The sequence below is a fragment of the Lingula anatina genome, chromosome 6 (genome assembly GCF_051362555.1).
Source record: "Lingula anatina isolate TDL-2025a chromosome 6, LinAna3.0, whole genome shotgun sequence".
Lineage (NCBI taxonomy): Eukaryota > Metazoa > Brachiopoda > Lingulata > Lingulida > Lingulidae > Lingula > Lingula anatina.
In genome coordinates, this window is record NC_141772.1 from 16,138,943 (window position 1) to 16,162,192 (window position 23,250).

At 38.0% G+C, this 23,250-nt stretch overlaps 3 protein-coding genes and 1 long non-coding RNA gene across 4 annotated transcripts in view; 3 read left to right on the plus strand and 1 right to left on the minus strand.

Moving 5' to 3' along the window:
• The window catches only part of LOC106170899 (uncharacterized), a 28,051-nt gene extending 23,950 nt beyond the window's left edge, over positions 1-4,101 (minus strand). Inside the window, exon 1 of the mRNA XM_087015069.1 lies at positions 3,713-4,101. The gene's annotated coding sequence lies outside the window, so the exon portion shown is untranslated. The remainder of the gene's footprint in view (positions 1-3,712) is intronic.
• The window catches only part of LOC147761246 (uncharacterized), a 381,866-nt gene that overhangs the window by 100,112 nt on the left and 258,504 nt on the right, over positions 1-23,250 (plus strand). The window lies entirely within an intron of this gene.
• Positions 45-925, plus strand: LOC147761250 (uncharacterized). Its single transcript, XM_087015070.1, has 2 exons — positions 45-481; positions 625-925. The coding sequence occupies exons 1-2, from the start codon at positions 45-47 to the stop codon at positions 923-925; spliced, it is 738 nt and encodes a 245-aa protein (XP_086871196.1).
• Positions 3,562-23,250, plus strand: part of LOC147761251 (uncharacterized) — a 50,671-nt gene continuing 30,982 nt past the window's right edge. Inside the window, exons 1-2 of the mRNA XM_087015751.1 lie at positions 3,562-4,094; positions 13,636-13,836. Coding sequence (XP_086871877.1) covers positions 13,669-13,836 — 168 coding nt within the window. The 5' untranslated portion in view covers positions 3,562-4,094; positions 13,636-13,668. The remainder of the gene's footprint in view (positions 4,095-13,635; positions 13,837-23,250) is intronic.

The window sequence follows — 23,250 nt, forward strand, 5'->3', positions numbered from 1 at the left end:
AATGTGAATTTCTTCGAGACAGATCATCCGAGGCTTTGAAAATAATGGCTAAGCCTGATGTTACAAAGGCCTATGTCGATGCTCAACTCCAAGAGGCCAGGAACCATCTACAGATGATGCGCGAGTCCATTCCACAGCTTATATCATCAACACGAGACTACATGCAGACCATTAAAGAAGACCAACGGTCTAAGGAGCAGCTGATCGCCACCTATGATCCTGTCGTCAAGAAGTTTACCAGAGTTAACCGTGCGCTGGAAGATTTTGCTATTACACATCTTTTCTCGTATGATTATAACGAGACAGATGTGGAAGCAGACATCAAATATGTGCAAGGGCAAACGTCATATAAAGGGAACTGGACTGAAGTTTTCCCTGCCATCTTAAAATCTCCAAAGGGTCAATCCCTCAAGATATCTTTAAAACGATATAAATGGGCTACATGTGAGAAGCAAGTTCGTGAGGAAATCATTGAAATGAGGTGTGTAGAAATAAGAAGTTGCCACTTGTTTGCCTTAAACATTTCCTATGCTAATTTCAATGCAGTTTTTCCTTTCTTAAACCTAGAGGCTGGCACCATACATTGAATAGGACATAACACAAGGACAAATTATTCTTTTCCAGAAAAATGAAGCAACAAAAGAGGAGATTCATTCCCACCATACTGGGTACTTATTTGGATTCAACAAACGAACTGCCAGCTCTTATCATGACCCCGCGTCTGACCAGTTTGAGGGTCCTCAGCAGTGACAAGGGCGCAACTAAAGTCCTCCGGAGTCAGCTGGTCCATTATTTACTCAAGGAACCGGTAGATTGTCTAATCCAACTGGCGGACGCCTTGGCCTACCTGCACATGAATGGCTTCGTCAGTCTGGATTTGTCTATGGATACAGTTATGATTACCGTGAGTATTATACAGTTATGATTACAGTGAGTATTATACATGTATATATATGGTTACTACTTATTAAAATTTTTTTTTTGGCTTGATTCATCAAAAAAGTATGTCATTGAGTGATGAGTGATATCCAGTTTTCTATTGTGAAATATTTTAGTCAATAATATCAAATATGACATAAGATGTCATTCAAAAGAAAAGAACACCCCCAGAAAGCCATTTCAACAGTTTGATGTCAGTATTAATTTTAAGCTAAGGTATTAAAGAAAATGATAGCCTTCGAACAGTGATATGTTACACAGTCAAAGAACTCATTACAGTAAATCATGAAAAGTCATCAATAGCGGGTATGACTTAATTCCAACGGCCGCTTGCAGCGCCCTCATCCTACATGGCTTATCCTGTGACAAGATTTTTGTTTGGATGGGGATATCATTCCACGCATTGATATTTACCTGTCGTATTTCATCACTATTTGCGGGCCGATGACCATAGCTATTAATTCTGTGAGTTACTTCCGCCCACATATTTTCAATTGGGTTCATATCTGGGGAGTTTGCAGGCCAGGGCAGAGCACCGTTGATCTCCTAATATTATACAGGCCCGTAGCCAGGGGGCTCGGGAGGTTCGAAAGAACCACCCCTTTTGCTGGAAAAACGTCCACTCTGGGTAAAATTTGCTCTAGGTACATAAAGTTTTTATGGAAAAGGTCCACTTTTTCAGAAAAAGAACCCCCCTTTTGAAATTGCTGGCTACGGGCCTGTTATAGTTTTTCTTCCCGCCTTCGAAATGCTCAGCGCAAACGCGGTGCCCTGCTTTTGATCCAAACCTGCTATATTTTCCTTTCTTTCTACCTTTTTTTTTTTCATTCTAACGGGTTTGTTTGGAATTTATTAAACCTCATGTGTCGATCTCGCTTACTGTTATTGTAGCAGCGGGACAAAAAGCACGTACACCCAGCCATGGTTTTTAGCACCGCTGTAAGTGTTTCGACATAGCAGGGCTCCCCTACCCACAATGTAATTTCCATTTCCGGAAAAGATGAAAAAGGTCTATTGTAACTTATGCCTAAAGATGAAATTAAATCACAATCTTGTCCAAACCAGACTGATATGTGCCTAAGTGAATTTGAAATCAGCTTAAGCCGGACTGAAATCCAAGTGACAGGCATATTTAAATTAAAATTATACTTAAACCATCTTTCATAAAGCTATTTTAGGCATAAAATTCATGGGTTAGAACATTTGCATTAGATTCTAACTATATCTTGCAAACAACTACGGAAAACTTAATATAATAAATTTCTTATGCTTGAATCTAAGGGGCACAGAATTGTCAAAAATACAAATTTTGCATAGGACATACTGCTTTGGAGATAATCATTGGCAAATTTTACATAACTAGGTCGGATACTCAAAACACGCCATGCAAAGTGCTCTCTCTCTCTCTCTCTCAACCTTTCAAGAGATCTCTACCAGCTTTATACCGCTTAAGGTGTTTTACAAACGTATTTTCCTGTATGTGATGATCTATTAGCTATGCGCCATATCACATAGTCCTCCTTAGAAGACACTAATTCATCTACTTTGACTACAGTCTATGTTAGTGAAGTCACTAATAATTCAGTGGTTAGCAACCTGCTTTAGCCAGCCAGTATTAATACTTACTATGTGCTTGCTTTAGCAGCTGTATTGTCATAAAGCTGAACTGAATGTGTTCTAGTAAATGCCACCTCTCTTCGGCCTCTCGGAATCAGGCCTACCCAACTACCAGACTCGGCACCTACGGATCCAGAATAAACCAGTATATCAGACCACCCTACCCGTTTTCAAGGTGTGTGTCAGATCGCATTACAGAGTATCATACCCCATCACAAATTTTGTAAGCCTACCTGTCATCCGGGTATCGCGCCTCGTTTTCGTCAAGTAGGAGTCGTATGAATACAGCATGAAAATCGGCAATCCTCGGCTCATTCCGCAAGCTCCATACTATTGTCGAGTGCGGAGACATCGGAGTAGTTCCGAGTGACAACATGGCGACAGACGACTCACTGAATCTCGTCCAGAAAATATTTAACCCCCGACAGAATATGCTTCCGCTATCAAAATTAGGTCTACTTTTCTAAATGAATATATAAGTTTGCATGTTCTTATTTACAAAACATCATTGGCTATGTTCGAACCTAAATTTTATGTTAAAAATTGCGCAGCAGCGCATGAATCTAGATGATATGCACTACTTTCCAACCCCGCTTTAGACCACGGTGGAAGTGAAGAACAAAAGATTCAGACGTGGTGTAACTCGCATAACCGCACGTCTCGCATGAATGCGTTATAACCCGCCAATGATCTAAATAAGATCGATCCCTCGTCAGCGAGGGTTATGTGACATCCACACGTGCTTCGCACTCGTGTATGCCACATAACCCTCGCTGACTCGGGGTCTATCTATTACTAGGATCACATCGCGCACCAGGCAAAATCGGTGTGGTGGCTGATACTCTGTAATGCGATCTGACACACACCTTGAAAACGGGTAGTGTGGTCTGTTATACCGGTTTATTCTGGATCCGTAGGTGCCGAGTTTGGTAGTTGGGTAGGCCTGGGAATTAAATAATCTAGAGTATGTGATACAGCCTGAGCTGGACTGATCACTGCTGATTTTATTAATGAATGCTATGTGACACTTGGATCTACATTGGATATTTCCTATTTGAAAAGCAACATATATATTAGAGAAATCCGAAATTGTTTAGGCAGACCCGAGTCGACCAACATCTATCCAAACAGATTTATGCATACCGTGTATACTTACCTCTGTACGGTTCACTCAAACAAAACAGATTAGCCCTGTTCTGGTAGTCACAAACACATGGTCGGCACGATCGGACAGCTAATCTTTGGACTGTGGTCCCCAACTGAGATTTTGCTTTCTGCACATAAGTCAATAGTTACAGTCAACTTTGGAGCCACCATCAGTCAACAACAGACAGATAACTTTTACACGTGCACCCGAATTCGCCGATACAAAAACCACTTTTGCCTGCAGCATCGCCTTTTCAAAATCTTGCAGCTGTTCTGAGGGTCGATTGAATGAAAGTGGTACCTCCTCGGAAGAGATCCTTTATCGCCGAAAAAGAATAGGATCGCAGAGGGGACAAATCATTAATTTTGAACCGTGTATTATTCCAGTGAAGGTGAGCTTAACATCTGTAAGATTTACTGAAGTCTATGGTTTTCTTACTCTTAACTTTAGCGCGTGGACTGATAAAACATTTATAGTTTTAAGCAAGCTGTTCAATATACATGTACATGTAGTGTTACAATCAAAAGCAATTTTAAATCAAAGGCACAATTTTCCCGTCACTGAAAGAACTAAAATAATTTTAAAAACTTGACATATAAAACCCAATATTGGAACTGAGTACGTACCCTAATTGCCCAAGACAGCAGCTACTAAGTGGGATGAAGATGAGGCAAGGGGCCTACTTTGACAAAGCACATTGTACTAAATTGATTGGAACTATCTTCCACTGATATTGGACAACGTTGAAAGAAAGCACAAGTCTCTGTTTTATTTTGGTATAATTTGGTTCTCATCGCAAAAAGGAGCAAGTTTACATCGAATGTAGCATCGGTGATAAACAAAGACGTTAAATTCAGCACCTTTTGTTCTAAGCCATCGAAATCATTAAGCGCTCTGGTCGAGATGAATACGTAGCTGTTTTTTTTAGTGCTAAGATTAAGGATCAATTCTTGGTTTGAAATTTATGCAGCATTGTGGTCATAAAGCACAAACAGGGATCTACACATTACCCTCATGGGTCCAAAATAAGTAACATTTAACGTACAATGTATCTATGTAACATGTATAATGAAACGGACAGTATGTAGCTACGGCCAGTAGGGGCAGTAATCCGTAGCACACTGAACAACCAATCCTTTGTTAATGATATGTATACCATAATCTATGCTGAAAAATCTTATTATTCCGTGGGGTATTCAATTTACTTAGTGTATTTCATCAAGAATGTTATACATTCTTGATTTCATGGGTAGCACTTAGTTTTAAAACACTAAGGTATTGAATTGAACATATTGAATTTATCAATATGTTCAATATATTGAATTTATCAGTTAACAAAAAGGCATCATCAAGAATTTGTATGAAGCAATTAAGCCACACATACAATACCATAAACATTATTGAAAAATGATAAAGCTGCATATAATATTTGTAATCGAAGTGAGAAGAACAAATTTGAAAAAAAAAAAAAAACAAAAAAACTAAAACTTACAAGCTAACTTGAGTGGACATTTTTGTGCATGGCTATCTGAAAAGTACTTAACAGCCCTGTTTGATATTAATTGAAAAGGATTCATTGTACGTTGTTATGGTACCCCAATCCTCATGGTATTCCTCATCCTACTTTATCCCCCTTCCTCCAACGTAACCTAATATTATCTAAAGCGTTTTAGACACTAAAACAAAATGATTAAATACCGGGTATGCGTTCCAAATGCAAAATGTGTATCCTCGTTTTAATTTTCTTTCGTTGCAAGGGTTACTGCTGGAAATATATTCGGTTGCAACGCAAGGGAATTTGCTTCAAATGAAATGTCAGAATATTTTGGGCATAAATGGTGGGACCTTATCTATGTACTGGATATATTATAAACATTGTGTGAGTGTCTCATAAAAACTCCTCATAACAAAACAGTAGTGTAGAGTAGTCAAGCAGACGTTTTCTCCAATGGCAACAGCAAAAGTTGAGTAAACAAACATAGCCCCATGCAGCGAGTCCGTGATTTAGGTCGGGTACATAGATGGAACACTATCTCCCTTCAAGGCACAAACTCTTTTCCAAGTCTTGCGCGTCTCCTATAATCGAATAACCTCGAATGGATCAAACACGCTCGTCTGTCAACAAAGATTTGAGGAGTTATCTTGGGGTTAGGGCAGACGCGAACGTTGACTATAAAGCACCTGCATTTTATTGTGGGACTTATGACTCTCATGGACCTCAAGTAATTTGCTAACTACATTTGCCAATTATCTGTTTAACGTGTAGTGCATAATAAAATATGCTAAACAGCAGCATGTAATATTGCATCAAATGTGATAAAAATGCACGAAAAGAAAGCCGTACTTGCGTATTATTTACTCAAACTCACAAGAATGATTCTTAGAACTAAAATATATGGCTTAAATAGACCTTTTGCAGCTAGAGAGCTTGCTCTCCAGCATTATTGTGTTTACTTGCTAGAATAAACTCTTCAAAACATAAATCTGATTTCCATTCTCTTTATTATACGTACTGTATTTTTGGTTAATTTTTTTCTGCAAATGCCTCACGTTTGACCTTTGGTGACCTTTCACCTTCTTGAATTGATATATTATTTAAATAACATTTCATTTTTTGTTACTTTACCTATTACAGCAATCCTTTAGCTAAATTAATGAACATTTTCCTTCCCTACCGCAAGTATTCATAAGTTGAACAGAACACCCCTACAATTACGTATGCCGTCCATATATATGTCATATTTTAAAAATTAACTATCATATCTCATTAGATGTCCGTAACAAGGGCAGAAATTATAAAAAAAATAACATGACCTAAATTCTCTTCAAAATGACTTCATGCATAACAATAAAGACATGAGTCGTGAGGATCTAGGTAGAAAGAAAAAACTTGCACGATTTTTTAAGTCTTTTCCTGACGAGAAACAGAATGCCTTTCATTAAAAAGTAAGTTTGGTCAAGCATGAATCTGTTTAACATACATAAAAATATTACCAACAGTTGTGAATAGATAAAAATATGCTATCGCGGTAAATGTATGTTTAAAATATAAGGTAAATAATAAAATTGAATGTATATTAATGCATGAAAATAACCGGAAGTCAATTACTCATATAATCCGCGATTCTGACTTCAAATCATTCCCAGAATGCATCGCTGGATGACGTAGAGATACGGACTGTTTCCACTTTCAGTGCCGTACTGTTAACCCTACGTTTTGCAATATGTATTTTCTTAGTTACCAGAATTTTATTCTGGCAAAATGTGTACAGTACATGTAGCTAGACTTGGCTTTTGTTCTCTTTATAAAATACTGGACAGTACAATTCACTGTTTGACAGAGTACAATATGTACTAGGCGTACAATTTGAGTGTGTCATATGGGAAGCGTCCAGTTTTGCCAGTTACATGGACATACTAATATCGTATTAACAAAAGGTCAGAAAAAGACTCAACGAGGGAATCAGATGGGTGCCTATGAGACACATTGCAAGGCAGGCTGGTATCAAAATTGCGCCAAACCCAGCATGTAAGGGACAGGCATCTTTCTGGACCGACATTTATCAGTGCAGAAGATATAATACGTGTAGTCAGACTTAGCCACCAGAACCGGTTCATGTCGGCCATGCAACTCAAAAACATTTGGCTGGATGAGGAAGAGCTCGAGTCAGTAAACAGTCAACAGAAGAAGTTGGGTTTCATCTAAAAACCGCCGTTGATCAACTTCCACTAGCAGATATGATTGACATGAGCTGCAAAACGAGAAAAATAGAAACTCAGGACTTGGCGCTGCAACAACATAATATCCCCAATGCGGATTGGCCTGCAGATTTGCATTATGTCAGTAAAATATAACATGCTTGGGATATGATTGGCAGAGCTGTAAATGAGAGACACCGTCCAGTGGGAAACATTAGAGAGCTCCACCAGGCAGTATTTGGGGAATGGAACCGGCTCCCAAAGCAAGATTTACAGAAGTTGGTGGCAGGCTGGAGGAGACGACGATAAGCTGTTGTTCAAAACCACGCATAAAAGACGATATATCTGTTATCTATAATCTTCGTTATAAATACAACAGATTTTCAGATGATTAATCTCAATTTTAACAAGTTGTACTTTTTGTACCCTGAGTGTCAGAGCAACGTAAAAATTAGCTTGTAAATATTAAATATACCTTGGAGTCATTTTTACTAGCTCTGAAGACCAGCGGCCATGTAAGGCTTCCGTCAGTCAAATAGAACTACTCCGCAGTAAAACTGCAGTTGAATGTCATTAGACCAAAATGAAACGTAAAACAAATTTAATTCTGCTTTATTTAATTTTATTTACTGTATTTAATAAATAAATGAGAAAATAAATAATATTCTTCGAAAAGAAAAGATATATATCCAATGTTTTTTGTATTTTTTGCTTGTCAAAGAACATTTAGTCCTGAGATATACACGTGCACAATACACGTGCTTGCCGTGTGCCAAATTTGACAGCTACACTGTATGCCCGATACCACTATAAGGGCTGCGCAATGGCTATACGAAAATCAGTTTTTACAGCAGAATGTTGCTTGTATTGTGGCACTGACCTTCGAGTGCAATATATTTTCAATTCAAACTTCTAAATCCGCGTCAGCCACTTAAATTGCTTCTTGTCTCGTCTGCACGAGATAACTTCAGCGCAAGGCGGGAAAGGCAGCTCCAGGCGGCCAAACCTGTGACGTACGAGACTTATGACTTCCAAATATGGATCTAGGCGGACACAGCTGTGACGTGTGACTTCCAAATATGGAAGCGCCCCAGGCAGAATTTAGAAGAAGAACGCCCCCGAGTTGCCGCTGTTCGTTAGAGCCTGGTATTGCTAATATGGGTTATATATGAAATCAAGATCGAGCTGGCAATACCGGAATCTAGAACCTAGGGTAACTTTTTGCCAAATGGCTTGGCATTTTGTTATTTAGATTATTATAATAAACTATGTGGTGTACTTCATTAACAGAAATATTCAACTTGAATAAGTTATATTATGAAAAAAAATGCATAATCCAACTAGCATTTGAAATGACCATAATGACCATGGCAGACGAATCTTTTGTAGAAAAAAAAACAACAACAAAAAACGGGGCGTTGCTTAATGAATGAGTACAACTACAAGTGTATGACAGAGTATTTTTTGTTTGTTTTAAATATAGTCGCCCAGGGGTGGTATATATGACTTAATAGATTTGCACTGCATATTAAGGCGTCTTTACTCGAAGGGGTTACAATAATATTTTCGTGTGGAATTTGTACTGAAGATAAAAATATTAACCCCATAGCGCCTGAGAGCATCTGACTTAGAAAGTGCCCTTGGTCCTGAGCCATCTACCTGGATGCACTCAATTTTACAGGCTTCCTCATTTAATCAATAATATTGTATTCATTTGTCCAGAAAACAGTTAAGAACTGTACATTGTTAGAAAGCCAAGAAAATAAGCTTTAAAGTCATATCAGTTTTGTTCACATTAGATAATAAAGGTAGAAATAGCAGAAGTTTAAAGATGAGACTTCTTTTTCTTGAAGAGAAGTAAAAAACAAAACTTCAATTTCAGCATGCACATTTATTTTTTCATTTTACCAGATAATTTGTTGAAATTTTCACATAAGAATCCTAAATATGTTTTCAACAATGTCAGAAAATTCCACAAAAATATCTTGTTTAGTTTTTGAGTTATAATAAATTTCCTGGGATGCATGCTGTACCTAAAAACTTGCATCATTGCACAGAGTAAAGAAGGGTTGCTGGTTTGAAGACTTCCACCTTTTTACTTTCTTTCCAAGCCACAACATTAATTATTTGCCTTGTTGTTCCAAAGCAGAGCCAGATATAGATATTTTACAATCACAAGACTTCAATTATCCCATAATATACCTTTTTCAAAATTAAAATAAAATAATAATACTGGTAAATCTATTTTTCAGGTGGGGAGGGGGGGTTCCAGGCACAACACAACATGCACTAATAATATTTTCTTTATGCGAGTGACATCACACCGAAAAAAATATCTTCTTTTTTAAAAGTAAAACAAAAACTGCAAATATAAACTAAGAAACTTTATTCGTCTAAACCTACTGAAAAGCTAAGAATGCATGCACCACTGACTGAACAAAAATAATTCAAAATCCAATGTTTTGCTATGAGCAAAAAGTTACATAAATTATACAGTAAAAACTGAATCACATTTTGGCTTCTTTGCACAAAACATGACATTATAAAAAAATGCCCTTTTCAATTTAATCAATCATCAAGAACCAACAATTAAATAATAATAATTTTTATAGTAATAAGACGTATTGCAAAAATCATTTACAAGAATATAAATATTGTCTTGAGCAAATATTACTTTCATGAATAAAAATTGCACCAAAAAACATATGGTATTTGTACACAAGGAGGAAAAGACATGTTGATCAACACACTTGTAAACATATGGCATTTATACACAAGCAGGAAAAGACATGTTGATGCAACACACTAGTAAACATATGGCATCTGTACACAAGCAGGAAAAGACCTGTTGATGCAGCACACTAATAAACATATTACATTTATACTTGTACACAAGCAGGAAAAGACATTTGGATCCAGCAATTGCTAATAATATCAATTTATGTATCATAAGGAAAAAATATTTTTCATGAAAACATTATCGCAAGCACCATGTCCTGTACAGTTATTGTGACATAAAATAAATAACAAAATGCAATTTATCACAACCCTAAAGCTACACACTCAAGACAAATGTAATATCCATAATATGTAAAAACTTCCTTGATCAAACATGACTGATTATTATGTATATTGAAATTAACCCCATAAAAATCATAAATAAAACTTTCAAGATGTGAAATTCAAATTCCTGAGCAAATATACTATAAAGCACATGAAAAATTCAACATGTGCACTGGCAGAAATAAATGCTGTAATATAAATATATCACATATAAGTATGCAGTCGAATATTTATCAAATGTGACCAATTGCACAAAAGCATCATTCTAACTAAAACTTTTTTATTATTATTTTTTTGCCTTTTTTCTCTGTTTTGGTGTATCTGCCCTTTCTGGGTCATTGGAAATAAAGTCACGCATATAATGAAACCTATGGAAACACGGGGCAGGACACATTCTGACTTTACATACACTACAAGTGTAAGCAGTGTCAACACGCTGTAAGTGTACTACACAGACAGATCTTTTTCTGTCAGCAGAAATTGCTGGTGCATGTTCTAAATTCCGATTGAGACGAACACAGTCTGGTAAAGTTATGAGAGGCTTTCTTGTTTCTGAGGCTGCATTTCCTATCAATTCCTCACATAACAGAAGTGTGAAGTCTTTCATTTTGATTTTTTTCCAGTTGACTTTTTATATAAAATATATGAATTCACCCGTGCAATGTCAGGCAAAAAACAAAACAACTTGAGATACCACACCACCGCTCGCATCAATCGCTTGTGTGCATTGATATACTGGTCAGACAAATCTACGCCTCCCATATAGGTATTATATGTGGCCACAGTAATGGGACGGGGGAAATTGACCTTTGTCCATTTGCCATTCTGTTTAGAAGAACGTTGCACGGTGTCGGAGTCCTCACTGACAGGGAGAGTAGTGAGGAGAGTAACCACCTTCTTGTCTTTCCAAAGTCACAGCAGTGAGGGGACCTTTGAACATATGCATCGAGCTGCCTCTTTGAAGATTCTTCACTACAGTGGCTTTCCCATTCGTCGTGTAAGGTAGTCCTTTTCTGTTTGGGCGTACTGTCCCACAAGCTAAAGTACTCCTCCTCAACAGCTGACAGAAGGCTGGAATGCTTGTATAATAGTGATCCATATAAATATTATGTCCCTTATCTAAAAAAGGCTCAGTCACTTTCATAATAACGTCATGGGTTACTCCATTTTCAGAACTGTCATTGGCCTTGCCTGTGTAAACTTTCATATTTAAAATGTACCCTGATATAGATTCACTTGGCATGAAAACCTTCAAACCCCAGCGTATAGGTTTATCCTTCATAAACTGCTTGAAACCAAAGCGCGATTTACAAGCAATCATAGACTCATCCAAAGAAATTTCCTTCTCTGGCTGGTAGACTGAGCGGAGTTTACCGATAAGGGCATCCAGGACAGAGCGCTCTTTGTAGAGTTTGTCATATGCAGGGTTATTTTTGTCTGTTACTGCTGTCTGGTTATTTGTAAAATGAATATACCGTAGTATAGCCAGAAACCTGTCTCGAGACATTGCCTTTCTGATACCGGGAGAAGAAACCAACCAGTTATTAGTCCAATAGCCCCTTATATTGCTCTTTATTACAAGACCCATGGAGAAAATGATGCCTAGCCAGGTTTTCAGTTCTTCTAGCCCAATATTTGCCCATGCACACTTATGCTGCTCTGGGGCGCTGGCTCTCTCTTGCTGTGCATACAAGTTAGTTTGTTGACAGATCAACAACAGCAGGGCTTGGGTAAAAAACAGGCCAAAGGATTTACCTAGAATAAAAGAGTAAAAACAGACAAAATAAAAGCTGCGAAGTTATACAACATAAGTATGCAGTGTATTACTTACATCCCAAAGTATCAAAGATTACAGATATCTCAAACTTACATGGACATACATGAAATGTAAAATTTTGCACTTTAATATTTTACAAATACACAATAAGACAGCACTGCTATAATATTTATGAAAACAAAAAGTTTGCAAATCTTACTGAGTAAAATTTGTACAGTGTATATGTCACTTATTTCACAAAAAAACACAAACTAGTGCGATAAATATGCTCAAGTGACCAAGTGAAAATGGGTCGAGTGATCCGAAATACCGGTTAATTCAGGATCCTTATGTGCTGAGTCTGGTAGTTGGGTAGGCCTGGAGATCAGCCACAGCTTTAAGGGCAAACAAATTCACTAGCGATGTATATGAACCTGTGGACAGTATCTCCCTAAATATATTTTGACAGCTCGACTTAATGGTATTGTAAAAAGATACATGACTGTAGAATACAGAATAAATAAAATGTCTATTTATCTATCTACATGTAGAAGAAAAAATTCAAAAATGGCCCATCTCTACTCATCAACATGTTACATACGAAAAAATGGAAGAGATAACACCCTACCCAGTATCATTTTTTTTTATTGTGCTCCATCAATCTCTCTCTCTCTCAGGTATTTTTTCTTTCTCTCTTTGATATATACCGTATTTTGTGAACACAACTCGTGTTAAAAAACTAAGCATAATATTATATCTAAATTCTGAAATTGATGACTGCAAACACTACCCTTAATCATGCCCCAATCTGTTGTAAAATGTTGTAAAGAACAATGTAATTTTGTACGAATTTTAGTGGGGCCATGATATTAGAGAAAAGTTAAATAGTGCTAGAAAAAGTAATTGGTGATTCGAACGTAGAGGTAGAGGGTGGAAGTGAGGAGCTATAAAACCTTTATTTATATAGCTCACAGCCCTCTAGGACAAGCGATTGTTTTAAAGACAGAGCGACACATCTCCGTAGATCGACCTGGCTTACACAAATTCGCTGCGAAACATCTGATATTACTTCCACCATGGGTCCGTTAAAATATTTTATTGTATGTAATTTTGCCTTTTTGTTTTTGCGCCTTTTCTGAATACTCTCTCTTTCACTGTTTTTCTTGTAATATCACAAAGGAGAGAAAATAATTTAAGCACTCAACTTAAAAGATAATATGATATCAGCATCACCGATTTTTATCAAAAATGAGAATAATTAAACCAGTGGTCTGTTTCGCAATGTCTGATCGTTACACATAATTTTAATCCAAATGGTACATTTCAAAGTAAGATATTTTCTTAATTTTTGACACAGAAAAATGCCCTTTGAACATGAGCCATATATGAAAAACTTAAACTATCATTTCTTTAGGAAATGAACTAAAGAAGAGAGGCAGTAGCAGTAATGGCCAACATGAGTGACATTACACTAGCAACCATAGAGGAGCTGGACGACGCCGCGAAGGCCCTAGATATTTGTGATCATTTAGAAATATACGCTGACGACATTGAAGATCTGCAGGATCTCAAAGACAGGCTTCGACTGCATTACGAGGCAGAGCAATATCAAAAGGTATTATGCCTCTTTCTGCTCTGTTTTTTTTTTTTTTTTTCAAATAAATAATAAAGTTAAAAATAATAAAAAATAAGAAGAATAAATCTTATTTGAGGGTGATACAACACATGTACACCTTCCTTCTTTGAGGGGTAAGATTAAATTTAAGTAAAATGGAATTAAATTCTTTTTTTAAGTTATGTTAAGTAAAGAAAAATACATTAGTAATGTACATGAATTTTTTTTTTAATTTATAAGTATCCAAGTCTTTGGGTTGTTAATTCTAGAATTAAGACAGTTCTATATTTCAACTGAAATCCATATTGGATCTTTAAGCATAGAATACATTCGAAATGCGATGCCCGTACGGTGCATGTACATGTATACTGCCCGTAATTCCCTTTTCATACGGCGCCGGGCGGAGCTTAACGGTGGCCTTGAGTTATCTCGCAACAACGCAAGGCGTTCTGCCATACGGAGCTGTCAAAATTGATAGACCTTGGTTTCCTTTGTCACGGACGCCGCACGATGAAAGTGTATACGATTTTCCTTACAGGCCACGGCGAATATGTTTTCATAACATTAACTCGAGGTCACGGGGGGAAATCGTATTTGAAAAATGATCATCCGAGGCCCTCAATCTCAGTGCAGGTGCCGGACGCCTTTTGTGCGGCTTCATTGAAGAGTGCCACGCTGTTGATGCTACCCCCTACGGTTTTTCTAGCTTGTGTTCAGATTTAGAAAATTTACAATTTCACATTTATGCAAATGAATTATACCAACTCCTTTACATCTCCTTGATTACACTAACATTTAAACATCTTAAGCCCCGGTCACAACCGGCTGTTTGCATCCAAATTTTGCGCAGAATCTCACTTTCAACGCAAGTCCTTCTTAAGCCTGGATCCCAACTCCAAGAACGATTTTTAGAACGTGCGTTTTTTTTAGATTCCTCTTGTCTGGCTGGCCTGTAGCTAGATAGCAGGGAAGGAATCAAGTAATTGGTAATTGCAAGGAGTGCGCAAGAAGAAAATGCGATGAAAGTATGAACGTGAAAAGCACAGCCTCAGCACGTCAAAAGTAACTGAGGCTTTCGCGTGCCCCGTGCGTGCAGAGTACAAGCATCGTGCACTATGAACGTTATCCGCGCTAAGAGTGCGGGCAACGCAAGGGCAAGGCAAGTGGACGTAGGGCAGTATTGCTGACTTCCCACGGTTGTTGCTCATCCTTTGCACGCGAGTCTTGTGTGTTGAGATGTTTTGGGAGGGTATAAAAACAGTGCATGTTTGAGATCATTATCCGCAGCAGTGTTTATAGATGGTGAGCCCAAGTGTACCTGTCCACTATCCAACTTCCCCCTCCCTATTTGTTGTCTTTTTAGGCATTTTTAAAACTTGGCGTCAAAGGCAGAAGCAATGCTTTTTCGTTCATGCCCCTCCTTTTAAACTCACGGTCCGTGCCCATGGACTACTCATTCAACATGCACGAAGTCCTTGAGGTCCACACGGTAGGCACGCGGAAGTGCAAAGAGAGCACGGGGTGAGCAAGAAATAAGTACGTGCAACGGGCGCCTTAACCACGTACATCGCACGCACCGTAGCCACCCAAGCACAGTGGAGAAAAAAAGGATTTACTCACGTACAAAATCCCACGTTTTCCCCAATTATTTGGTCTTAGACCAGACGTACATCGTGTGTTGGATTGGGACCCCGGTTTTACGAAATTTCGAGTTCGCAGAATATTGGACATGTCCAAAAGATTCTACGAATAAACTGTGAACAGCGAGGCCGCAAGCGTAACTTGCTCCCCTCGCAAGGAGTTCGCAAGTTAGTCGTGCGTGGTCCAAGACGCACGGCGCAAGCAATGAAGGAGCAAGAGCTCTTTGCGTGTTCAGTACTGCGCACGCCCATCCAGGTAACGAACTAAGTCGAAAGCACGACCAGGAAAGCACGTGCGTCACCCCCAAGTCTGGTGTATAAAAGGCGTGCACACGACGCGCGTTCATATCTTGACAATGAACGTCGACTGTGCAACGTGTACAACAATTTCAAAAAAAAATTCAAATTTTGTTTAATTTAGCTTCTAATATGCCTCCAAATTTGGAAGAGAAAGAAGCCTAGAGAGCAGAAAAGAAGGGAAGAGCAAGAAGAAAAACGAGGAGAAAAGGAGGCAATAAGCGTGAGAGGCAAGTGAGAGGCAAGTGAGAGGCGTGAGAGGCAAGCGTGAGAGGCAAGAGCAAAAGTGACGCATAAGGGACCTACTTTCGCTGTGCGGAACCACTTTCTCTTTATAAGCGGGGAGTGCGTGCCACTACATGTACCCAAGAACAAGACAAACCCAAGAAATGAGCACAATTTCCACGGCCATCGCACCTTGCAATTAGCGCCCCTGTTTCAAAGGACACCTCACGTGGCCCCTACGACTCGCAATGCAGACTTGCGCCTTTCCATTGAAACCTTTCCTCTACCTCTACGGCTTCCACTGCACCTAAAATTCGTTGGGGACGCACGGTCCTTTTATTCGTGGGTCCGGTTGTGACCAAGGCTTTAACTATTCTTATGCCCCCCAGACCACCACAGGTTCAACCATTATCAGGATCACCGCAAGTCCACCGAACAATGCCTATGAAGGAGCTGCGTAATGCCATCTACAATATTGTTGCGGTCTGCGGGCTTACGATTAAAAAACTTTGTCAATAGTTTCAGCTTGCTTGACAAAAGCGTAGATTTTGTACGATTTCGCACGGTCACCCTCAGCCTCCGAACAGCCACCGCACAAAATGATTTACGGGCAGTTTTAGAGCAGCGTCTATTATCAAAATGTTATCTTGTTACTATATGGTGAATGTAACCATGGGTTTGTCTCTCTGTATAGCCAGTTGGAAAATACAGAATTTTAATCTCGTGTGTAACTGGCCAAAATACTCACCTCGATGATTTTTAGATCGATTCTCATGTATGTATTAGAGATATGTCTCTCTCAGTCATTTGGAAAATAACTTAATTTACATTATATTTAAATTCAATACACTGTACTTGACGAGACACCAAATGATATTTGACATAGATGACTTAATGCTAGCATCTTTGGTCTTCCTATAATACAACATTGGTCAAAAAGGTCGTCCCACCCCCATTTCCATGTACTTTTTTTACAAATGATCAGCTCACGGGTGTAAATTGTTATAACTAGTGATTTTTATCCCAGATATCATGTCTAACATGATTAATGGTTCAAAAATTACAAAATAGTGGTGAAAATATACACATTTTATACCATTTACTCAAATTTATAACAGGTACCCCGTCAAATCCAATGCTACACTGTGATTTCTACAGATGTAAAGAAATATCTATTAAATTGATAAGACGCCATCATATATCACCAAATTTACACACAATAAACATTAGGATGTGCTCGTTAAAGGTCACGTGCCTAATAGCGTATGCGTTTACTACGCACTGCAATTATCTCCTGTAGGTGGCGCAACAAGCCTTCAACAAGGGTAAAACTTCGTGGGGTATTATCCCCTTCTTTCTAAACAGCTTGGGGGAGTTGGTCCACGTTTTTATGGGATTATTTCTCCTCTGCATTGCACACTCCAATTCATGCCATAGGTAATTAGTAAGGTTAATATCAGGGCTCAAAGATGGTGGTTCCATCCTTAGAACATTGTGTTTCTACAACAAACCACTTGCCAGGCGAGAAGTGTGAGCAAGTGTGCTGTTATGATGAAGCCTGGAGTTAACACCAAAGTCAGTCCTTAAAGATGGAGTGAGATACAGTGGTCGGAATAATTTTGTTTCCGTTGTACACCGGTGTAACCACGTTCGAAATGTTTTAATCCCTATCTTGTGAATAGAAGGGGGCGGACAAACAATGGAGGGCCGTATAAATCCCTTAAAAATTCGAACGCACAAACACAATAGCTTAGGTGGAATAACACAATACTTAATACGTGTGAACCCCATGACGCCGGTTTCTGTGGCCCAGCGCGAGCGTGACAATCCGCTGTAACTAGGTGTAATTAACAGCAGGATACATCAGCCAGAAGGTCCCTATAGACCTTTTTCATCTTTTCCGGAAATACGAAGTGCGCACGACAGGAACCGCGCGCCACAGGGGTCATGATGGTCCTCTGCTGTTTCCAGCATGGCAATGCTAGGTGTAGATGATATACAAGGTGTGCATATAAAAAGGTCGTTTGCAGCTTGCACTGCTTTCTGTCAAACTAAAAAGGTGGCTGAAGCACAGAAATGCGTAAACTGTAGGCAAGAAAACAGCTACTTGGACGGAGAATCAATCAATTAAATGTTTTTTCTCAGTTTAAATACGATGCGCTGTACAACTAGACTTCACCTAAGCGTCCGAGCCTTGGCTGCACTTTCAATAGTGATGACAAACTAAAGCTTCAGAGTTCTTTTAAATGCCTCCGATAATAAAGATATGCGAAAGAGACTCGTTATTTTTTATATATATTAAATCAAAACAGCCAGTAGACTCGTACACAGCTTTCAAGAGTGTGGACAGGTGCGTAGGCCTACGTCTTCACAATATTACATGTATATATGCAAGCTGTGGCGATATCACCTCATTTACCGGCAGTATCAATTCATTGCGATTTCTATGTCTTGTTTGAAGGGTGTCTTAAGAGATTTTTGAAATGATAAAATGAAAAGATTCCCTGCATTGTTTGACTCGTACCTAAAAGTGACACGCAGATTGTTCGTCGGTGAACTGATTAAATCGTTTGGTACCTGATAAGGCATATCAGGTGTTACTTGTTCAATTGTTCAGTTAGGGGGGCGGCCACAACTACGACCTTTCCTCTGTAATTAAAACCTTCTAATTTATAAGTGTTAAACAGGTGAGACAGGAATTCTCGAATCTTTCCCAGACGATAATTAAAGTTTACCGTGTCTTACTCCAGTATATGCACAAAATTTACGACAGGTAAAAAATGTCAGACTTTCGGTCTAACAAGTATGAACATTTTCTCAAACTGAAACAAAACCGTCAGGCAAAAACAAAATTATAGCAACAGACCAAATTATTTGATTTTTAAATGTTTTCATGCGTATTTTCATCGTTTTCAATCAAAGACAATAAAATCATTCAAATAAAGTGTTTTCCACACATTTCATACTTTTTAACTATCTAAGACAGAGTTAAATATACGTAGGCCTGCTTTAATACTAAGCATATTTGCATTACTTTAAAAATACTGTACGTTAATTGTTTTATTATTTTTATTATCCATTTTGTCTTTACCATACATGTATTATGCACGTGTAGCTTACAGAAAGGCTTCTCTGCATTAAGAATATATGCCCATTGAATTTTCCAATTCTCTTGTCATTGAGTTCAGAAATAAATAACTTTTTATTTTGCCGGTAACGCGTTCAACAAGGGCCGATGTACATTATTCTTCGTATGTCTCTGTTGATCTTGATAATATGAGCCCCATTTGTACAAATCAGTAATACGTACAGGGTGTACGGGACTGGATACATAATAATAAAAATTTTATTAACGTCTCACGTTAAAAAAAAAAAAAATAGAACCCACCCTACTAAGGGTTATTAGAGACTAAAACCTGTGTTAGGCCTACATTTAAAATGATCACTAATCAATAAAACACACACAAAAAGGATATTACATACAAAACTTTTCAAACCTTCTCTTTGTTGTTACACAAAAAGTCGTGAAAGTTCTTGAATTTTTTGTAAGTAGAATCCCCGTGTAAAACCTCACAGCTTTTACTTTCTTTTTCCATAATCTCATACTTAAAGTCTTTTCTTTCTTTTTAGGCCCCTATTCTTCAATTTTTTCTTCAGAACTTTGTTTTTATCGCATTGTTTACCCCCGAGTTCTAGTTCGTTATATCCGTTGATTAACTAAGCATTTCTGTTTTTATTAAAGCACCGTTGATCTCCTAATATTATAATTTTTCTTCCCGCCTTCTCGCCTTCGAAATGTTCAGCGCAAACGCGGTGCCCTGCTTTTGATCCAAACCTGCTATATTTTCCTTTCTTTCTACCATATTTTTCATTCTAACGGGTTTGTTGGGAACTTATTATACCTCATGTGTCAATCTCGCTTACTGTTATTGTAGCAGCGGGACAAAAAGCACGTAAACTCAGCCATGGTTTTAAGCACCGCTGTAAGTGTTTCGACATAGCAGGGCTCCCGTACCCACAATGCAATTTCCATTTCCGGAAAAGATGAAAAAGGTCTATTGTTTGTTGCGGCGATAGGATTATAGCTTGAAGAGGCTAAACCCATGCTAAGGCGTGCCACGCGAAGCGAACTGTCCTTTTGTTCACTAGTTTGGCACGCGCAGCTGGTTTTTAGTGTTGCTAACAAACTGCTAGTTAAATTTGTTATCAGTTATTTCATCCTATATGAAATTTCCGCAGTCAAAAATTGAACTAATTATTGTTTGTTTGGTTGAAATGCATGAGCGTCAGCATCAATCTGTCTCAAAAAATTCCTATTGCATTAATTTATAAATGTATAATTTATTTATGTACTTACGTTTTAATTTGAAATATCTGCCTTCAAGCGTTCAAGTATTTATAAAACATGAATGATAATGAAAGAGGAATAAGGAAATAACATATTACTTATATTATGCTTATATTATAATATTGAAATTAAATGAGGTGCATTGACATAGGCGCAATGACAATCCAACTACAACGTGCAACAGGGGGAAGTCTGGCTGTATGATCATACAATATACGAAAGTACGATCAATTAAAAGTGTAAATCATCAGTTAAATAGGAGGGGGTCTTACTATGGTCGCTATCTATTGTTAAACCCGACTGTTATTGTCTCTCGAACAAGCTTAAAGCATGCCTATACAATTACTGTGTCTCCGGCTGCCGTTCAGAAACACCATGTCGAACGTATTTTGCTACAGTGAGAAACATGGTACACTAGCGACTTGTTTTAGATCACTCAAGAAAGGATGCATACGTGCGACACCAGAGGAAAAACAATCAAGTACGCGTCTGATCCATTAATAGTAATTGCACAGTGCATGTTACTAGACCTTTGTCCTAACTCAGTAGTTAGGAATAGGATGTTTGGATAAAAAGCTTCTATTCAACTCGCTTAGACCTAGGGCGTGATGCTATCATCCGATGAAACACGTAACTGCACCCTCTACCTGAACCTGAAGTCCCTTTATCTGAAACAAAAACTGCCCCTTGAACATGTCGTCAAATGATTTGTGATTTCATTGAACGTCTTTGATCGAAAGCTTTCAAGTGACAATTACCGAACCATGTGTTGATTATTTATTAAAGCGTAATTAAGTTTATTCAACATGATCTATTTTGTAAACGATACTTGCCAAGATTGAGCTTGGATTGATCACCGTCACTATTTAGCTACTCGCCTATAATGCGTGCTGAACGACAGACAACTTAAAAATATTATCTGTGTAACTGTGCAAATGCAAATGTTAAAATATAACAAAGCCGGCATCTAATCCATCGAACATATTTATATTTGTTCTTTTTAAACCAGTGTAAGGGTAACGCCAAATCAAAGCAAGCCTTGCAGACTGGTTTTGTTTAAACTGTCGTGCATCAAGTAAAGCTAAGTAAAGCCTGTTTCTACTTCGCAGTGTTCATCCCAGCCATAAAACTGCATGAAGGATAACAAGACTCCGTAGACCTGTGCTTCAGGTTTCCAGGAGTCCCGTGTAACACAATAATATCGAAGGCCTGAGAGTAATACATATATGAGGCCGTGTATGAAAGATTTAACAAATTAGAAATTCAAGAATTTAAACATGCTAGGTACATGCACATCACTTAATAAGTCATTTCACAAAAATCGCATCTAATTGTTTAGATTAACCTTTACTTTTATCGATCTCATCCCATTGTCTCAACCACCTAAAAGAAATATAGAGAACATGAGGAAAAGTAACACGTTTACATGCAGGCGAAGGAGTTCAATATTAATCGCGAACAATATCAACAGCGACTAAAGACCGTTGCCTGTCTTTCACACTTTTACACAAACACACGAAGGTTTAATAAAGGGAGTCGCGGCGCGATATCTACAGGTATCTCTTTCATTCGAACAAGCAAAGGGCTGACCCGAAGTAAGCTTTCTATACTAATGTCCTTTTTATTGTGTATTGTAATTACTCTACTTGCTCGCCTCCGTTGTCTTGTAAAAGTGACAAAGAATGTGTTGTATTCACACACGAGATGAAAGAACTCCTTTACCTTAAGTTGCATAATGTCTTTCTCAAGGTTATAATCAGTGTGAAGAGGGTGTCTTGCCTCATTTAAAAAGGGTGTTGTTCTTCATACTGGTTGTTGCTTAACTTATGCTAATCTTAAACTTTTATGTACCAATATGGTTTTAATAAATCGCTAAAATTATTAATTTAATGAACATTGTGTATCAAACGTTTTGATACGATTTAAATAAATGGACGAGGAGGATTACGGTATTAGGTTCTATTTACCTCTGGCTTTAACTTCGCCCTGCTATATAAATGAACAAATGTTGCAGATCGTAACAAAAAACTTTCTTATAGTGTTTTATGACATATATGATTTACACATTTGATAGTGAAACACTCCTCGACTTTAACGAATCACCTGACGTAAACTGTCTACCCGCGCTCCCCGAAAAAAACTGTTTCTTTTAATTTTGAAATGAATTGCTTTTAAGGCAAAGAAGTCCATTAAACCCTTTAGTCTCAATATCATTGTACAGCATGTTGTAATCGATATTTAAAAAAGTTAATTTTTGTACTCCGCTTTCATCGAGGATACCTCAAGTTGAGGTTACAATTACGTCGCTCGCCTATGCTACTGGAATATATATTTAAGGACAAATTAAGCTTTGTAAAGTCCCTATTGTCACACACCATAGATACTTTATTTTGTCTTGAATGAAAAAATAGCCTCAAATTATCGTTTTGTGCTTAAACCTTTCATTACTTGAACCAAGATCTGTACTATAGCTACCAAGACGTACCGGTACATGCATCAAGTTGGGTCTGCTGGGGGAGGGGAGCATTTAAATGATAAACGAGGAAGTCTACCTGCAAAAGCAGCAGCAGTGGTTTAAATAATCGCTATCTAGACTCATTTTTCTTTGACAGCAACATAAAAAGTGTTTAGGGAGAAAGTCACAAAGACCCGACGTTGTTTTGTCTTCAACATTTCCTCTTCCTTGTTATCTGCAATTACTATCGTCAATTAATGAAATCGAGAAAGCAATTAAGTGACGGCACATTGAATATAGTCACTAGGTGCATTTCGCTGAGTGTTTACAAGATCTAGCGACACATTTTATCGCCACGCGTTCTAGTTTGATTAGTTTAGAAAATTAAACAGTTACTCTGTCGGCTCTCCGTCATTGCTATGAATCTGACATCGAATTTAGTCCAAAAT